At 48.3% G+C, this 18,235-nt stretch overlaps 1 protein-coding gene across 1 annotated transcript; it reads right to left on the reverse strand.

Moving 5' to 3' along the window:
* Nucleotides 1-494: 494 nt before the first annotated feature.
* LOC144487135 (EEF1A lysine methyltransferase 3-like) lies at nt 495-17,445 on the reverse strand. The gene is made up of 3 exons (XM_078205193.1): nt 17,191-17,445; nt 11,305-11,416; nt 495-889 (listed from the first exon to the last, which is right to left on the reverse strand). Exons 1-3 carry the CDS (start codon nt 17,443-17,445, stop codon nt 495-497), a joined length of 762 nt encoding a protein of 253 aa, XP_078061319.1.
* Between the last annotated feature and the right edge of the window lie 790 nt (nt 17,446-18,235).

Consider the following 18,235-nt stretch of genomic DNA (forward strand, 5'->3'; position numbering starts at 1 on the left):
ACAAGATTGTGGGCAGAGTTTTACAACTCCTCCCACTGCTGGGATTTTCCGGTCCCGCTGCAGACAATGGAATATTGAACAGCTCACCATATTTTCCAGGCCCGCCCTCCACCGCGACAAGGCCGCACCATTCTGCCCTCTGTTTCTGTAATCATCACACAGGAGAACGCAATAGGAGAGGAATGATCGGACAGGGTAAATCCATCATTTCTGAGTTGCGCTCTGCACGGTTAGAATTGAGCTCGATGGAAGGTGAATTCAGATGGCTGTCAGGTTGCCTCAGCATCCAGTTAGTCTTTTCAGAATACAATGATACCAATAAAGACGGGGACAATGCATCAGTGTCGGGGTTAAAGTGAGATCCAGGAATAGGGCGAAATAAAAAAATCTCACTCTGTGCACCATTCAACTATCCAACTCTGGGATGTGAAGCCCATCTGGATCTTGTATATTTCATTGATGTGACCTCTGACATTCTCTGCAGCATTAACCCGTTATGCGACAGGCTCTTTCCTGGTAATTTTGTACAAATTGATTTCTTGTTCTGGGACACTGTGAACAATTGTGGAATCAAAATGAGTTGGAAGAACCTTCTCGTAGAAATCGATGACTCCCATGTGTTTGCGCATCTTCGAGCAGAAGTAAATGGTGGTACTTTGTTTGCTCAGGTAGAGCAGGGTCGTTATCAGCGAGTGGAATTCTGATGGCCTGTAGATGATATCTGAACCAAAGATGAAGTCATAGTCTGTGGGGAACTGTTTGTGGTCTTTGCCCCACAGTAAAGCAGACACTTTTGCACGCTTGATGCCGACCTCGGGGATGTTTTTGCTGACGTTGTACTGTAATTGAATCACAACATTCGGTTGGTCAGTCAAAGTTACATCACCACCTGCCGGAGGAATGTTAGAGAGGAACAACTTATTTCCATTTATTGCTTTTCTGTGACAGTCCTGTAAATGGTAAATGTGGACAGAGAAATCCTGGACAAGGCAGATGAACACGGCGAATGATGCACTTTTGCAGTGATTTGGCACTGAGTACTGGGCAGAGCATTCGATCGCCTTATTCATTGGGCGACATTTATTGACCTGTTTTCAATAACTCTTGATGGAATTTTTTGGAAGAAAGAAAAGGTGATCACATCGTAAGAAGCCTCACACGCCAGGTTAAAGTCCAACTGGTTTATTTGGAATCACGAGTTTTCAGAGCGCTGCTCCTTCCTCAGGTGAGTCACGAGTGTATTCACCCGAGCTAGTCCCACCGACACCAAGGGGCAATTTAGCACGGCCAATCCACCTAACCCGCACAGCTTTCAGACTGTGGGAGGGAACCGGAGCACCCGGAGGAAACCCACGCAGACACGGCGAGAATGTGCAGATTCCACACAGACAGTGACCCGAGCCGGGAATTGAACCCGGGTCCCTGGCGCTGTGAGGCAGCAGTGCTAACCACTGTGTCACCGTGCCAGCATGCCGTGAGTTGGACTGGCTTCTTTAAAAAGCCTGTCACCTGATTGGCAATCTTCATTTTATCACTAAACTGAAATCTTTCTCTTTCCATTCCAACCTGACTTGATTTCATTGGACTGATACGATGCCACTCGATGCTTCTATCCATGGTTGGATCTTGCTGAATTCAACGTCCTGCGTGATTTCGTTTCAAAACATATACTCCTATATAAGCCCCTCCTTCCTACATTCCCATTCTCCTTACATCACTTGCTACTTCCATGTCCTCCTTCCTGCTATAAGGAAATATAAGATTAGGAAGGTACTCAGTGCACCCGCACTTGGATTAATTAAACAACTACAATTTCAGCTATAACTGCCATTGGCTCTTGACAGATTGGTGCTGGTACAGAATAGTTAATGACTAGAACTAATGTCAAAGTTGATTGGCAGGGATGGCTACAAGGTTCTGTGGCTGAATTTTCTGGTACATACTGGGTGTCCTTGATAGGTATGTCCCTGTCAGGCAGGGAGGAAATGGCCGAGTGAGGGAACCATGGTTCACGAAAGAGGTGGAATGTCTTGTGAAAAGGAAGAGGGAAGCTTATGTAGGGATGAGGAAACAAGGTTCAGATGGCTCGGTTGAGGGTTACAAGTTAGCAAGGAATGAGCTGAAAAAGGGGCTTAGGAGAGCTAGGAGGGGACATGAGAAGTCCTTGGCGAGTCGGATCAAGGAAAACCCCAAGGCTTTTTACTCTTATGTGAGGAATAAAAGAATGACCAGGGTGAGGTTAGGGCCGGTCAAGGACAGTAGTGGGAACTTGTGTATGGAGTCAGTAGAGATAGGCGAGGTGATGAATGAATACTTTTCTTCAGTGTTCACCAAGGAGAGGGGCCATGTTTTTGAGGAAGAGAAGGTGTTACAGGCTAATAGGCTGGAGGTAATAGATGTTCGGAGGGAGGCAGTTTTGAATAAACTGAAGGTCGATAAGTCCCCTGGGCCTGATCAAATATATCCTAGGATTCTTTGGGAGTCAAGGGATGAGATTTCAGAGCCTTTGGCTTTGATCTTTGGGTCCTCACTGTCCACGGGGATGGTGCCAGAGGAACATAGAACATAGAACATAGAAAGCCACAGCACAAACAGGCCCTTCGGCCCACAGGTTGCGCCGATCACATCCCCACCTCTAGGCCTATCTATAGCCCTCAATCCCATTAAATCCCATGTACTCATCCAGAAGTCTCTTAAAAGACCCCAACGAGTTTGCCTCCACCACCACCGACGTCAGCCGATTCCACTCACCCACCACCCTCTGAGTGAAAAACTTACCCCTGATATCTCCTCTGTACCTACCCCCCAGCACCTTAAACCTGTGTCCTCTCGTAGCAACCATTTCAGCCCTTGGAAATAGCCTCTGAGAGTCTACCCTATCCAGACCTCTCAACATCTTGTAAACCTCTATCAGGTCACCTCTCATCCTTCGTCTCTCCAGGGAGAAGAGACCAAGCTCCCTCAACCTATCCTCATAAGGCATGCCCCCCAATCCAGGCAACATCCTTGTAAATCTCCTCTGCACCCTTTCAATGGCTTCAACATCTTTCCTGTAATGAGGTGACCAGAACTGCGCGCAGTACTCCAAGTGGGGTCTAACCAGGGTCCTATAAAGCTGCAGCATTATCTCCCGACTCCTAAACTCAATCCCTCGATTAATGAAGGCTAGTACGCCGTACGCCTTCTTGACCGCATCCTCCACCTGCGAGGCCGATTTAAGAGTCCTATGGACCCGGACCCCAAGGTCCTTCTGATCCTCTACACTGCTAAGAATGGTACCCTTCATATTATATTGCTGCTTCATCCCATTGGATCTGCCAAAATGGATCACCACACACTTATCCGGGTTGAAGTCCATCTGCCACTTCTCCGCCCAGTCTTGCATTCTATCTATGTCTCGCTGCAACTTCTGACATCCCTCCAAACTATCCACAACACCACCTACCTTGGTGTCGTCAGCAAACTTACCAACCCATCCCTCCACTTCCTCATCCAGGTCATTTATGAAAATGACAAACAGCAAGGGTCCCAGAACAGATCCCTGGGGCACTCCACTGGTCACTGACCGCCATGCAGAAAAAGACCCCTCCACAGCCACTCTCTGCCTTCTGCAGGCAAGCCAGTTCTGGATCCACAAGGCAACAGCCCCTTGGATCCCATGCCCTCTCACTTTCTCAAGAAGTCTTGCATGGGGGACCTTATCGAACGCCTTGCTGAAGTCCATATAGACCACATCCACCGCTCTTCCTTCGTCAATGTGTTTGGTCACATTTTCAAAGAACTCAACCAGGCTCGTAAGGCACGACCTGCCCTTGACAAAGCCGTGCTGACTACTTTTGATCATACTAAACTTCTCTAGATGATCATAAATCCTGTCTCTCAGGATCCTCTCCATCAACTTACCAACCACTGAGGTTAGACTCACCGGTCGGTAATTTCCCGGGCTGTCCCTGTTCCCTTTCTTGAATATAGGGACCACATCTGCAATCCTCCAATCCTCCGGAACCTCTCCCGTCTCCATCGACGATGCAAAGATCATCGCCAAAGGCTCCGCAATCTCCTCCCTCGCCTCCCATAGTAACCTGGGGTACATCCCATCCGGTCCCGGCGACTTACCAACCTTGATGCCATTCAATAGTTCCAACACATCCTCTTTCTTTATGTCCACATGCTCGATCCTTTCTGTCCACCGCAAACCAGCAGTACAACCACCCAGATCCCTTTCCACCGTGAATACCGAGGTAAAGTATTCATTAAGCAGCTCCGCCATTTCTAACGGTTCCGCACAAACTTTTCCCCCTTCACCTTTTAAGGGTCCTATGCCTTCACATCTCATCCTTTTACTCTTGACATATTTGTAGAAAGCCTTGGGGTTCTCCTTAATCTTACCCGCCAAGGCCTTCTCATGACCCCTTCTCGCTCTCCTAATTTCCTTCTTAAGCTCCTTCCTACATCCCGTATACTCCTCTAAATCCTTAACACCTCCTAGCTCTCTGAACCTTCTGTACGCCTCTCTTTTCTTATTCACCAGGTTCATCACAACCTTCGTGCACCACGGTTCCCGTACCCTACCAACACCCCCCTGTCTCATCGGAACGTTGTCATGCAGAGCTCCAGACAAACATTCCTTGAAAATCCTCCACTTTCCTTCGGTACTTTTCCCCAAGAATGCCTCCTTCCAATTTACCCGTCTAATTTCCTCCCTGATGACACTGTATTTCCCTTTACTCCAGAGAAACACTTTCCTAGCCTGCCTGATCCTATCTCTTTCCAATGCTATCGTGAAGGAGATAGAATTATGATCGCTATCCCCAAGATGCTCACCCACCGAGAGATCCTCCACCTGTCCAGGTTCATTAGCCAGCACCAGATCAAGTACAGCCTCTCGTCTAGTAGGCTTATCCACATACTGTGTCAGGAAACTCTCCTGGACACACCTAACAAACTCCTCTCCATCCAAACCCCTAGCCCTAGGGATATTCCAATCTATGTTTGGGAAATTAAAATCTCCCATCACGACAACTCTGTTATTCCTACATCTCTCCAGGATCTGTTTCCCCATCTGCTCCTCAACATCTCTGTTACTATTGGGCGGCCTATAGAAAACACCCAGCAACGTTACCGACCCCTTCCTGTTCCTAACCTCCACCCACAGAGACTCCGTCGTCAATCCCTCCACGGCGTCCACCTTCTCTACAGCCGTGACACTATCCCTGATCAACAGTGCCACTCCCCCCCCTCTCTTGCCTCCCTCCCTGTCCTTCCTGAAACATCTAAAACCCGGCACCTGAAGCACCCAGTCCTGTCCCTGAGACATCCAAGTCTCCGTAATGGCCACCACATCACAATTCGAAGCAGCAATCCACGCTCTAAGCTCATCCACTTTATTCACTACACTCCTGGCATTAAAATAGACACATCTCAGACCTTCAGCCTGAGCACTTCCCTTCTCCATCACTCGTCTAACCTCCCTCTTACCCTGTTTACATTCCTTATCTATTTGCGAGCTAACCTCCTCGCTCTCAGTCCCCTCATTTCGATTCCCTCCCCCCAACCTTTCTAGTTTAAAGTCTCTCCAGTAGCCTTAGCCAACCTTCCCGCCAGGATATTGGTCCCCCTGGGATTCAAGTGCCACCCGTCTTTTTTAAACAGGTCACACCTGCCCCAAAAGAGGTCCCAATGATCCAAGTACCCAAATCCTTGTCCCTTGCTCCAGTCCCTCAGCCACGCATTCATTCTCCACCGATTCCTGTTCTCACTCTCCCGCGGCACAGGCAGCAATCCCGAGATTACTACCTTTGCATTCCTCTTTCTCAGCTGTCTACCTAACTCCCTATATTCTCTTTTCATGACCCCTTCCCTCTTCCTACCTATGTCAGCAGTACTTATATGCATCACGACCTTCGGCTCCTCTCCCTCCCCCTTCAGGATTTCTGGGACTCGACCAGAGACATCCCGGACCCCTGCACCAGGGAGGCAAACCACCATCCGAGAGTCCCGTCTTTGTCCGCAAAAACGCCTATCTGACCCCCTCACCGTAGAGTCCCCAATTAGCACTACCCTCCTTTCCTTACCCTTTTGCACTACTGGGCCAGGCTCAGCTCCAGAGACACTGCCACCGCTGCTTCCCCCAGGTGGGCTGTCCTCCCCAGTAGTACTCAGACAGGAGTACTTATTATTAAGGGGCACATCCACCGGGGTGCTCACCATCAACTGAGTTTTCTCCTTCCTCACTGTTACCCAGTTACCCTCCTCCCGTGATCCCGGTGTGACCACCTGCCGATAGCTCCTGTCAATGACCTCCTCACTATCCCTAACCCGGCGAAGGTCCTCGAGCTGCAATTCCAGTTCCCTAACATGGTCCCTTAGGAACCGCAGCTCAACACACCCAGCACAGATATGGTCGTCCGGGAGGCTAGGAGCCTCCAGGACCTCCCACATCCTACATTGGGAACAACATACTGGCCTCACACTCATAATTGCCCCTTTAAACACACAGGGAAAAAAAAAGTGAATGAAAATTTTAAACTTACCTTTCCTCCTCCTGTTTTCTCCAAAGCCCTGCTCTCACTGGGTCTTTTTTTTTAGGTTAGAGGAGGAGGGAGGGTGGGATACTCTACAAGTGTAGAGTATCGGGATTCCTCTCTGTTCCAATTTATTGGGGAAAAAAAAAAATCTCTCTCTCCCAGACCTCCCTGCGCGACCACTTCCGGGTTTAGATATTTTTAAAGAAAAAACCCGCGAAAAAGTAAGTTAAAAATAACAGCGCTTACCCGCAGCACTCCTCTCGCGAATCTCTCCCTCTCTGCTGCACTTCCAAGACGCAATGAGGCTGCACTTCCAAGACGCAATGAGTGGCGAATGTTGTTCCTCTGTTTAAGAAAGGGAATAGAAATGACCCTGGTAATTATAGACCGGTTAGTCTTACTTCGGTGGTTGGTAAATTGATGGAAAAGGTCCTTCGGGATGGGATTTACGACCATTTAGAAAGATGCGGATTAATCCAGGATAGTCAGCACGGATTCGTGAAGGGCAAGTCGTGCCTCACAAATTTGATTGAATTTTTTGAGGAGGTAACTAAGTGTGTTGATGAAGGTAGGGCAGTTGATGTCATATACATGGATTTTAGTAAGGCGTTTGATAAGGTCCCCCATGGTCGGCTTATGATGAAAGTAAGGAGGTGTGGGATAGAGGGAAAGTTGGCCGATTGGATAGGTAACTGGCTATCTGATCAAAGTAAGAAGTCTCACAACACCAGGTTAAAGTCCAATAGGTTTATTTGGTAGCAAATACCATAAGCTTTCGGAGCACTGCTCCTTCGTTAGATGGAGTGGATATCTGCTCTCAAACAGTGCACAGACACAGAAATCAAGTTGCAGAATACTGATTAGAATGCGAATCTCTAAAGCCAGCCAGGTCTTAAAGGTACAGACAATGTGGGTGGAGGGAGCATTCAACACAGGTTAAAGAGATGTGTATTGTCTCCAGACAGAACAGCTAGTGAGATTCTACAAGCCCAGGAGGCAAGCTGTGGGGGTTACAGATAATGTGACATAAAACCAACATCCCGGTTTAGGCCATCCTCATGTGTGCGGAACTTGGCTATCAGTTTCTGCTCAGCGACTCTGCGCTGTCGTGTGTCGTGAAGGCCGCCTTGGAGAACGCTTACCTGAAGATCTAAGGCTGAATGCCCGTGACCGCTGAAGTGCTCCCCCACAGGAAGAGAACAGTCTTGCCTGGTGATTGTCGAGCGGTGTTCATTCATCCGTTGTCGTAGCGTCTGCATGGTTTCCCCAATGTACCATGCCTCGGGACATCCTTTCCTGCAGCGTATCAGTTAGACAACGTTGGCCGAGTTGCAAGAGTATGTACCGTGTACCTGGTAGATGGTGTTCTCATGTGAGATTATGGTATCCGTGTCGATGATCCAGCACATCTTGCAGAGGTTGCTGTGGCAGGGTTGTGTGGTGTCGTGGTCACTGTTCTCCTGAAGGCTGGGTAGTTTGCTGCGGACAATGGTCTGTTTGAGGTTGTGCGGTTGTTTGAAGGCAAGAAGTGGGGGTGTGGGGATGGCCTTGGCGAGATGTTCGTCTTCATCAATGACATGTTGAAGGCTCGACACCGCTCGACAATCACCAGGCAAGACTGTTCTCTTCCTGTGGGGGAGCACTTCAGCAGTCATGGGCATTCAGCCTTGGATCTTCAGGTAAGCGTTCTCCATGGCGGCCTTCACGACACACGACAGCGCAGAGTCGCTGAGCAGAAACTGATAGCCAAGTTCCGCACACATGAGGACGGCCTAAACCGGGATGTTGGATTTATGTCACATTATCAGTAACCCCCACAGCTTGCCTCCTGGGCTTGTAGAATCTCACTGGCTGTTCTGTCTGGAGACAATACACATCTTCACAGCTTCACAGCTCCAGGGTCCCGGGTTCGATTCCCGGCTTGGGTCACTGTCTGTGTGGAGTTTGCACATTCTCCTCGTGTCTGCGTGGGTTTCCTCCGGGTGCTCCGGTTTCCTCCCACAGTCCAAAGATGTGCGGGTTAGGTTGATTGGCCAGTTTAAAAATTGCCCCTTAGAATCCTGAGATGCGTAGGTTAGAGGGATTAGCGGGTAAATATGTGGGGGTAGGGCCTGGGTGGGATTGTGGTCGGTGCAGACTCGATGGGCCGAATGGCCTCCTTCTGCACTGTAGGGTTTCTATGATCTTTCTATGATCTCTTTAACCTGTGTTGAATGCTCCCTCCACCCACATTATCTGTACCTTTAAGACCTGGCTGGCTTTAGAGATTCGCATTCTAATTAGTATTCTGTAACTTGATTTCTGTGTCTGTTTGCACTGTTTGAGAGCAGATATCCACTCCATCTGACGAAGGAGCAGTGCTCCGAAAGCTTATGGTATTTTGCTAAAGCATCTGCTTTAAGCTGGCTGTGTCGATCTAAAACCTTTTCTCACCGAAAACACCGATTATTCATGCCCTGGGTTTTTCTGGTGTTCACTTTTCTGCGACCCCTCTCCATATCCCTCCTCCTCATCGTCTGCCATATTCCTGTAGCTGGCTTGTGCCTGTACGATCTCTCCATCCTGTGGACAGTGTATGTGCTATCGTCTGTTTTATCACGGATTGACCCATTTGTGGCATAAAAGCTGTGGGTATAGAATGTTTCCCCAAGAATTTTTTAAGGCCTCTAACATTTGGTCATATAAAAGGTATCTTTGTCTGCAAATTTAACTCCTGTTAAAACCAGGAGCCTATCCAGATTGGTCACTTTAGCACAGTCCAGTAACTTAAATGCCAACAGGGACTGTGGAATTTCCAGCCAGTGTTTTTGTAGCCTTATATATAGTCTGTTAGATTCCATCACATATTCTTCAATAGAAATATCCTCCGATTTCCGAAAAGTATCAAAATCTGACCAGGCTTCACACGCAGTTAATCAGTCATCCTGAGAAATCTTATCCATAAAGGTTAATAAATTATCCAGAGCTTCCTCCGAGTCCAAATGTTCCGACTCCCATTCAGAAAATACTTTGACTAACTTTACTTCTTTGTGGTAAAGAAAGAGCCAAGGCCATTCCTTGCTTTCTTTTACTCAAAGCGGTGACCGTCGTCCACATGAAGACTTTGCTTCTCCATTGGTCATAAGGTTCAGTTTCTGAAAATAATGGTGGATAGTCATATCCTGGCACTTTCACTCTGGGTTCAGCCATTTTGTTGTCATCTACTCACTCCGCAGTGGATTAGAATTCTTCTCCCTTTTTTTTCTTTGAAAGAGTCGTAACTTGCAGCCCTTGGAACCAACAACCATCCTCTGCTACCACTGTTTGAGCCTCTAAGGTTGCAGTTTATTAAAGGAGACGCAAGTTCTGCTTCTTCATAAACTACCTTTATTTCTTTGATCCAACTCCACATACAATTCTCCATCGACCCCAAGTGCCGCCTGAAGCCCCTTTATATATCACTGGATAATTGACATCAAATTAGGACTTAACAGGAAAGTCTGTTAACCCATTCCTAACATATAATGTGGGAAAATTTGAGGTTGTCCTCTTTGGTGGGAAGAATGCAAGTGAAGAATGTTATTTAAATGGAGAGAGGCTGCAGAATTCTGTAGTACAGAAGGATCTGGGTGTCCTTGCACATGAATCACAAGAAAGTTAGCATGCAGGTACAGCAAGTTATTAGGAAGGCAAATGGAATGTCCATTGCAAGGGAAAAGAGCATAACAGAATGGGTGTGTTGCTCTAAATGTACAAGACATTGGTGGGACCATCCCTAGAGTTCTGTGTACAATGCTGGTCTCCTCACAGAGGGATATATTTACAGCAAAGATTCACTAGGCTTTTTTCTGGGATGAAGGGGTTGTCCTTTGAGGAAAGGTTGAGCAGGTTGGGTCTGCACCCATTGGAATTTTGAAGAAAGAGGAATGAACTTATTAAAACATATGATTCCAAGTGAGCTTGTCTGAGGATGTTTCCCCTCTTGGGTGAATTTAAAACCTCCCATTTAAGACAGATGTAAGGTCTAATCTCTTTCTCTTACAGGGTTATCGATCTTAGGAATTTTCTCGCCCAGAGAGCAGTGGGGCTGGATCATTGAATATATTCAAGGCTGAGTCAGACAGATTTTTGTTCGACAGAGGAGGGTTTAAGAGGACATGGGAGAAAGACAAGAAAGTGGCCTCACTTGGTCAGACATGATCTTGGTAAATGGCTGAGCAGAGTCAAGAAGCTGAATCACTCTATTTCTTATGATCTTGTACATTCCCTGGATATTTATATTTTTCCCACTTCTCTTGATGTTTATTGCAAGGTGACTGGAATTTAAGAGTGTGGGTATTTTGCTAAAAATGCATGATTGAGGGGCCAAATGGCCAACTCCTGTTTTTAATCCATTTGCTTGTGTTATTGATTAGATTCAAAAGATTCAAGCTCTTTTTAAAATATTACACTGAATGTGCCAGAATTAATTCTTGGCTCAATAGGCAAAGATGTTTTTCTTTAATGTATTGATGTTCAGATTTACAAGAATACCAATTGGAAAGGGAACAACAATTTATACTTCATGAGGGGAGTGTCCCAACCAATCAGCTCTCTCTTCACATGCAGTATTAATTGTTGTTCTCCTACCCTTGCACTTTTGCCATGATGAGTGCAAGATGAAAAGCTTCGACAACTTGTCTCTTTTTAATTTCAGAAATACTCAGCCCAAGGCCTTGTCATTGTGCATAGTGACCGTACCACATTTTACTCTCCTCACACCTACAGAGTGTTGTCTCTTGACGTTTTCTTCACTTACCCAGCAGGATGGCAAGAATCCCCACCAGCCCAGTTCCTGCCCCCAATTCAATCACCTTCTTCCCAGTAAAATCCATCTGTTCCTGTTCAAAGTAGCGGCAGAGAACTTTGGCCTGAAAGAAAAAGTTGAATTAACATTGGAATTAATTCGTTCACCTGAAACATTTAATGACATTTCTGAAAGTCAGGACCCACTGCAAGAGAGGGTGCTCATCCAGTGTGTAAGATGTTGAGAGGTATTGATAGAGTGGATTCTCAGAGGCTTTTACCCAGGGCTGAAATGGTTGTCACGAGAGGCCACAGGTTTACCGTGCTGGGGAGTAGGTACAGAGGAGATGTTAGGGGTAAGTTTTTCACTCAGAGGGTGGTGGGTGCGTGGAATCGGCTGCCGGTAGTGGTGGTGGAAGCGGATTCGATTGAGTCTTTTAAGAGACTTTTGGATAGGTTCATGGAGGTTAGTAAGATAGAGGGTTATAGATGAGCCTAGAAGGTAAGGAAATTGTTCGGCGCAATTTGTGGGCCGAAGGGCCTGTTTGTGCTGCAGCTTTTCTATGTTCTATGTTCTAAATAGTTTCACAGGGAACAGAAACACAACATCTTAAACACCATACAGCCATCGAAGCATTGTAGATGGAAGGGTATTGTGATGCCTTTAATCAGGCAATTGAGGTTGGCGTGCTTGCGTATGAAGTCCCTGATTGAAACCAAGGACAATGCCCTGGAAAACTATAACGGACAATGAACCTTTCCTAAATAGAAGGTAGTAATTGTAGGTTATTGATAAATGGATGGTGTTAGCCATTGGTGATGCATCTTTCATATTTATTCTTTGAATATTTGTAATTGTTTTGTAATAACGTATTTGTAATAAACAAAAGGAATCCCTGACTGAAACAGAGTCCTGGCCGGTGAACTGGCAGGAGCTGGAGACCAAAGTCTCCGCTCGCCTGAGTCGCTGGACAGGACTGCTCCGAGTGCTGTCCTACAGGGCGCGAGTTCTCATCATAAACCAGCTGCTCACCTCCATGTTGTGGTACCGGCTGGTCCCTTTGACCCCTCCCCCTGGCTTTGTCACAAACATCCAGAGAACCTTTGTTCGGTTCTTCTGGGACAACCGACTGCACTGGGTCCCTGCCGAGGTTCTGCATCTCCCACTTGCGGAGGGCGGTCAGGGTCTCGTGTGCCTTCGCACACAGGTAGTGACCTTCTGCCTCCAGACCCTGCAGAGATACCTTTACGTCGAGCCTCCTCCACGATGGTGTGCCCTGGCGACGGATTTCTCCCGCCTGTTGCACGGCCTGAATTATAACGTGCAGCTGCTGCATATAAATCTGGGGCACCTTCCGACCTCGCGGGAGTTGCCCGTCTTTTACCAGGACCTCCTCACGGTCTGGAACACGGTCGCCTCGCGACGCAGCGTCAGGAGTAGCGGCTCTCGTGCGAGAGCCACTGCTCAGGAATCCGTTCCTCCAGCCGTATAACTTCAGGTGGCTGGCGGAGAGGAGGCTGTGGCCGCCGGGGTGACCAGAATCGGGGACGTGCTGGATGGCGGAGGAGCGGGCTGGATGAGTCCCCACGTGCTGGCTGAGCGCGCGGAGGTGGCCGTCCGGCACGCATCCAAAGCCATCCAAGACCTCAGGATGATTGTGCTCAGACCTGAGGGCACACGCAGTCTCGAGGCGGCACAGGCGTGCGGTGGGATCCCGCCCGAGCGTTCCCCTGCTCGGATGGAATTTTACATTGGCCCCAAACCTCGACCCCCCCCTCCCGGGTCAGGTACCCCCACATCATGAGCCACCTCATGGAAATGCCCCCAGTCCCCTTTTCTACCGCACGGAGGCGTTTCCTGTACGGGCTGCTGCTGCACACCTTCCACTGCCGCGTCCTCGCCTGTCGCCCGGATACACCTTGGCGGCCTTGTTGCCACCGGGTGGCAGAGGTCCCCAGTGGAAGTCTCTCTACGGAGAGATCTCCCCCCCACTATCTTGGGGACCTGGGGTGGAGGGTGCTGCACGCAGCAGTGCCGTGCAACCGTAGGTTGTCCCGGTTCACGGGGTCTCAAGTGTGCCCCTTTTTGCAACCTTGTGGAGTCCGTGGACCATGTCTACGCTATGTGTTGTCGGCTGTACAACCTTTTCAGTTTTCTAAAACACCTTCTTTTGATGTTTTGTTTGCACTTCAGGCCCACGCTCCTGATCTACGGGCACCCGGTGCGGAGAGGGGCGGGGAAGGAAGAGGAGCTCCTCGTGGACCTGTTCCTGGGCCTGGCGAGGCGTTCTATCTCCCGGTCCAGGCAGCGGGCGATCCAGGGGGACATCCAACCCGACTGTCTGCCGCTCTACCGCGGCTATATGTTCATGTCTGGGTGTCCCTGGAGAGGGAGCATATGGTGTTCCGCTGCCTTCCGTGCCCGCTGGGCACCGCAGGGACTGGGGTGTATTATTGACCCCCTTAATCACATCATAGAAATCATAGAAACCCTACAGTGCAGAAGGAGGCCATTCGGCCCATCGAGTCTGCACCGACCACAGTCCCACCCAGGCCCTACCCCCACATATTTACCCGCTGAACCCTCTAACGTACACATCCCAGGACTCTAAGGGGCAATTTTTTTAACCTGGCCAATCAACCTAACCTGCACATCTTTGGACTGTGGGAGGAAACCGGAGCACCCGGAGGAAACCCACGCAGACACGAGGAGAATGTGCAAACTCCACACAGAGTGACCCGAGCCGGGAATCGAACCCGGGACCCTGGAGCTGTGAAGCAGCAGTGCTAACCACTGTGCTACCGTGCCGCCCTAAAAAGCTCTTAGAAACCCTACTGCACAGAAAGAGGCCATTTGGCCCATCGAGTCTACACTGACCGACCACAATCCCACCCACGCCCTACCCCTACATATTTACCAACTAATCCCTCTAACCTACGCATCCCAGGACACTAAGGGCAATTTTAGCATGGCCAATCAACCTAACCTGGACTGTGGGAGGAAACCGGAGCACCCGGGGGAAACCCCCGCAGACACGGGGAGAATGTGCAAACTCCACACAGACCCAAGCCAGGAATCGAACCCAGGTCCCTGGAGCTGTGAAGTAGCAGTGCTAACCACTGTGCTACCGTGCCGCCCCTTAAAACATCTTAATTTGATGTTTTAAGTTTCCTTTCTGCTTTGCCTTTTGTTTCCGGCTCCTTTTCCCTCCTTTTAGGGAGCTGCCCTTTTTCAGTTGTCCCTGAGTTAATTCGAATTTGTTTATTTGGTTGGACAACAAAAGATGTCCCTGATTGAAAGCTCATTGATGGCCCAGTCGGAGAGCCCCGTGTCCTGTATTTAAACAGGAGCGTCAGTCTCTCTGCACTCCTGATGTAGGCAGCACACACTGAGCACTCAGTGGAGTATGGTAGGATCTTGTAAATAATGGAATTCTGATGATGGGACTTTCACCTCCGAGGACCTATTGCAGGTATAATCCCAGTATAAGTGGCAAAGTTGTTGTGTTCAACAAACATGGTGTTATAGAATGTTCAAACCAAGTATTTGGTGCAAGAAAACTTTGTCAATCCAAATCGCGTTGGGACCCATTAAACCATTCCAAAGAATGTGTCTCATGGTGCTCAGATTACATTAAATTGATTACATGATTCCTTGGATGATACTAAATCAGTGTGGGGTATCACGAGTGGAATACACTGGAACTAAATTGGTGAGGGTACAGGAAGAATAAAGCAAGAGTCTTTATTCTTTCATAGAATGCTGGTAATGCCAACATTTGGTGCCCATCCCTAACTGCCCTTGATCCGAGTGTCTCACTCGGCCATTTCAGAGGGCAGTTAAGAGTCACCCACATTGCTGTCGTTCTGGATTCACATGCAGGCCAGACCGGATAAGGATGGCAGATTTCCTTCCCCAAAGGACATTAGTGAACCAGATGGGTTTTTCCCACACTCGACAATGGTTTAGTGGTCACCATCACTGAGGCTAGTTTTCAATTCCAGATTTATTAATTGGATTTAAATTCCACCAGCTGCGGTGGTGGGATTTGGACCCATTTCCCTCAGACCATTAGCCCCGGTCACTGGATCACAAGCTGATCATGGGGAAAGAAATGACAACCAAAAGAAGCATGGTCTGAAAGAATAAAGATCTGGAATTTAAAAAAATTAACAGAAATGTTCATAATAAATGTCTGGATCACAGGGATCGTGGGGCTGCATCCTTAGCCCCTTACAATACTCCTTATACACCTATATCTGTGTGGCTAAATTCCCCTCCAACTTCATTTTCAAGTTTGTCGTAACACCACTGTAGTGCGTCAGATCTCAAACAATGACAAGACAGATTACAGGAATGAGATAGAGAATCTGGTGAACTGGTGCGGCAACAATAATCTCTCCCTCAATGTCAACAAAATGAAGGATATAGTCATCAACGTTAGGAAGCGTAAAGGAGAACACGCCCCTGTCTACATCAATGGGGACGAAGTAGAAATTGTCAAAAGCTTCAAGTTTTTATGTGTCCAGATCACCAACAACCTGTCCTTGTCCCTCCATGCCAACACTGTAGTTAAGAAAGCCCACCAATGGCTCTACTTTCTCAGGAGGCTAAGGAAATTTGGCACGCCTGCACTGGCCGGGAGGCCAAGTGGCAAATGCAGATGCCTTAAGGAGGCAACCTTTTGCAGACACCCCACCAATGGTACCCCAAGTGGAAGAGATGGTAATGACCATGAATTTTCTGGATACCTTCACAGTGGCCGCATATAATATCGGTCTTTTGACGCAAAAAGACTCTGTCCTCACAAAAGTTAAACACTTAGTACTGACAGGGGAAATGGAAAGGCCAGTACAGCTCCAGTTCCACCCTTATTGGAGAAGAGAGCAGCTCAGGTTAGAAGAGAGAATACTGCTATGGGGGAGCGTGAGTGATTGTTCTGAGTCCGGGTCACCGTGCCATACTGGCTGAACTAAATCACTACCCAGGAGTGTCCACAATGAAGATACTGGCCAGAAGCTATGTTTGGTAGCCCAGAATGAAAACGGACATAGCAGTGCTCAAGGGTGCTGCCTGGAACGCCAAGATGGACATATGTTGTCACCAGCAGCTCTCCTACACCTTGGGAATGGGCAGGTAGACCATGGACTCGGCTGCATGTGGATTATGCAGGCCCATTCATGGGCTTGATTTTCTTGGTCATAGTGGGTGCCCAATTGGATGGAAAGCCATAGGATGCATTCGACGACCACAACAATAACGCTAAAGAAACTTTGCACCTTCTTTTCAACATGTGGGATCCCGGAGCTGCTGGTCGCTGACATTGGACCAGCTTTCGCCAGCCAAGAGTTCACCCGGTTTATGAAGTTGAATGGGATTTGACATATCAGGACGGCACCGTACCAACCATCGCCAAACAGTCCAGACTTTAAAAGCTGCTTTAAGGAACAACTGGCAGTATTAATAGACACAAAGCTTCCCATTAGTTATTAGATTATAGAACAAGCCCCCCGCCTTGTCACTCCAGGAATAGCACCCGCAGGATTGCTCATGGGCAGACAACTCTACACCAGATTAAGTTTGTTATTCCCAAACCTGGGGGGGAGGTGTGGGAAGGGGGGGGGGCGGGGGCGGGGAGGGGGGGGGGAGGGGAGTGGGGGAGGAAAAGCAACAAGAAGTCCAATGCAGAGGCCATGACAATAGCAGCCGGGAGAGGCAATTGGAGGCTGGAGAAAAAGGTTGGGTAAAGAATTACGTAAACGGTCCCATATGTTACCTGGAATGGTTGAGTGTAGGATGGGGCCTGTATCCTACTGAATATGCATGGGTGAGGCCATCCTGAAAAAAACATCTGGATCAGGTGCCGGCCACAAAATCACAGTTTGTCCTGGAACCAACTATGCCCAGCAGGCTGAGGACCGAGGAGAGTTCTCCCAGACTGGCCAGCCCCACCTCTCTGTCGCTCATAGTTAGACCCTCGGAGTCCAAAATAGACACTGCAGGCGAAGCCACGGCTCCTCCTCTACCACGCAAGGAAGGGGGTGAACTAGAACTGCGGTGCACGCGTCGTAAGAGACGGGCGCCTGTTGGACACACTCCTCCCATGTCAGATGCCGAGTTGGAGGATCCAGACTCAATGCTCAAGAGATCCATGAGCTGTGCGAACTGCCAAGGTTCCTCACACCTGGGGGGTGGGAGGGACTTCAATGAGGCCAATGAGAGTTGGCCTCTTGGAGTATGAGCTCCATGACTGAGATCATAATGGCCTGGCTAGTCAGGGAGCCTCTCCTGTATATAAATATGTAGTGTCAGGTTCACCGGCATGCTCGATTCTGACTTTGTATCTGAAGCACTCTAGATGTGGAATAGTTTGTAAATAAAGGGAATCTGGTGAAGGAACACCCGGCCTCTGAAGAGTAATTTCACAGAGTGTGAGTAATTTCAGATGTGGGATGATATAAGGGGAGCAGGCTTAAGGGCAACATTAGGGCTTAAGTTTCCAAATGCTTTCCAAATTGCCAAACTGGCTTTTTTTTAACCTTATGTCCAGTTCTCTTGTCGTTTAACAGAGATACAATGCCACTATTGGGCAAAAATGCCACTCGAACTGAATTATGTGGTTAAGATGATTAATTTTCTCATTCTAAAGCTATATTGCAATGTCAATTTGTGAATAAACATGTTGCATACACGCATGCAAACATTCGAATTCAGATAGGAGTAGGCCACTGGTATCCTCATGCCTGCTCCGCCATTCAATAATGGCTGATCTGATTGTAACCTCAATTCCACATTCCTATCGACCACCAGTAACCTTTCACCCCCCCCGCCCCCCGCCTCATCAAGAATCTAGCTACCTCTGAGCTTAAAAAATATTCAAAGACTCTGCTTTCACCGGCTTTTGAGGAAGAGAGTCCCAAAGGCTCACAACCCTCTAAGAGAA

Source organism: Mustelus asterias, unplaced genomic scaffold (assembly GCF_964213995.1).
Source record: "Mustelus asterias unplaced genomic scaffold, sMusAst1.hap1.1 HAP1_SCAFFOLD_608, whole genome shotgun sequence".
Lineage (NCBI taxonomy): Eukaryota > Metazoa > Chordata > Chondrichthyes > Carcharhiniformes > Triakidae > Mustelus > Mustelus asterias.

Coding starts and splice junctions, on each gene's coding strand:
- LOC144487135 (XM_078205193.1), bottom strand. CDS start 17,445: ATGGATCTCTTGAGCATTGAGTCTGGATCCTCCAACTCGGCATCTGAC. Junction 11,417..17,190: donor TCCTCAGCCTGCTGGGCATA/GTTGGTTCCAGG, acceptor TTTTTCTTTCAG/GCCAAAGTTCTCTGCCGCTA. Junction 890..11,304: donor GATTCTTGCCATCCTGCTGG/GTAAGTGAAGAA, acceptor TTCCTCCGGCAG/GTGGTGATGTAACTTTGACT.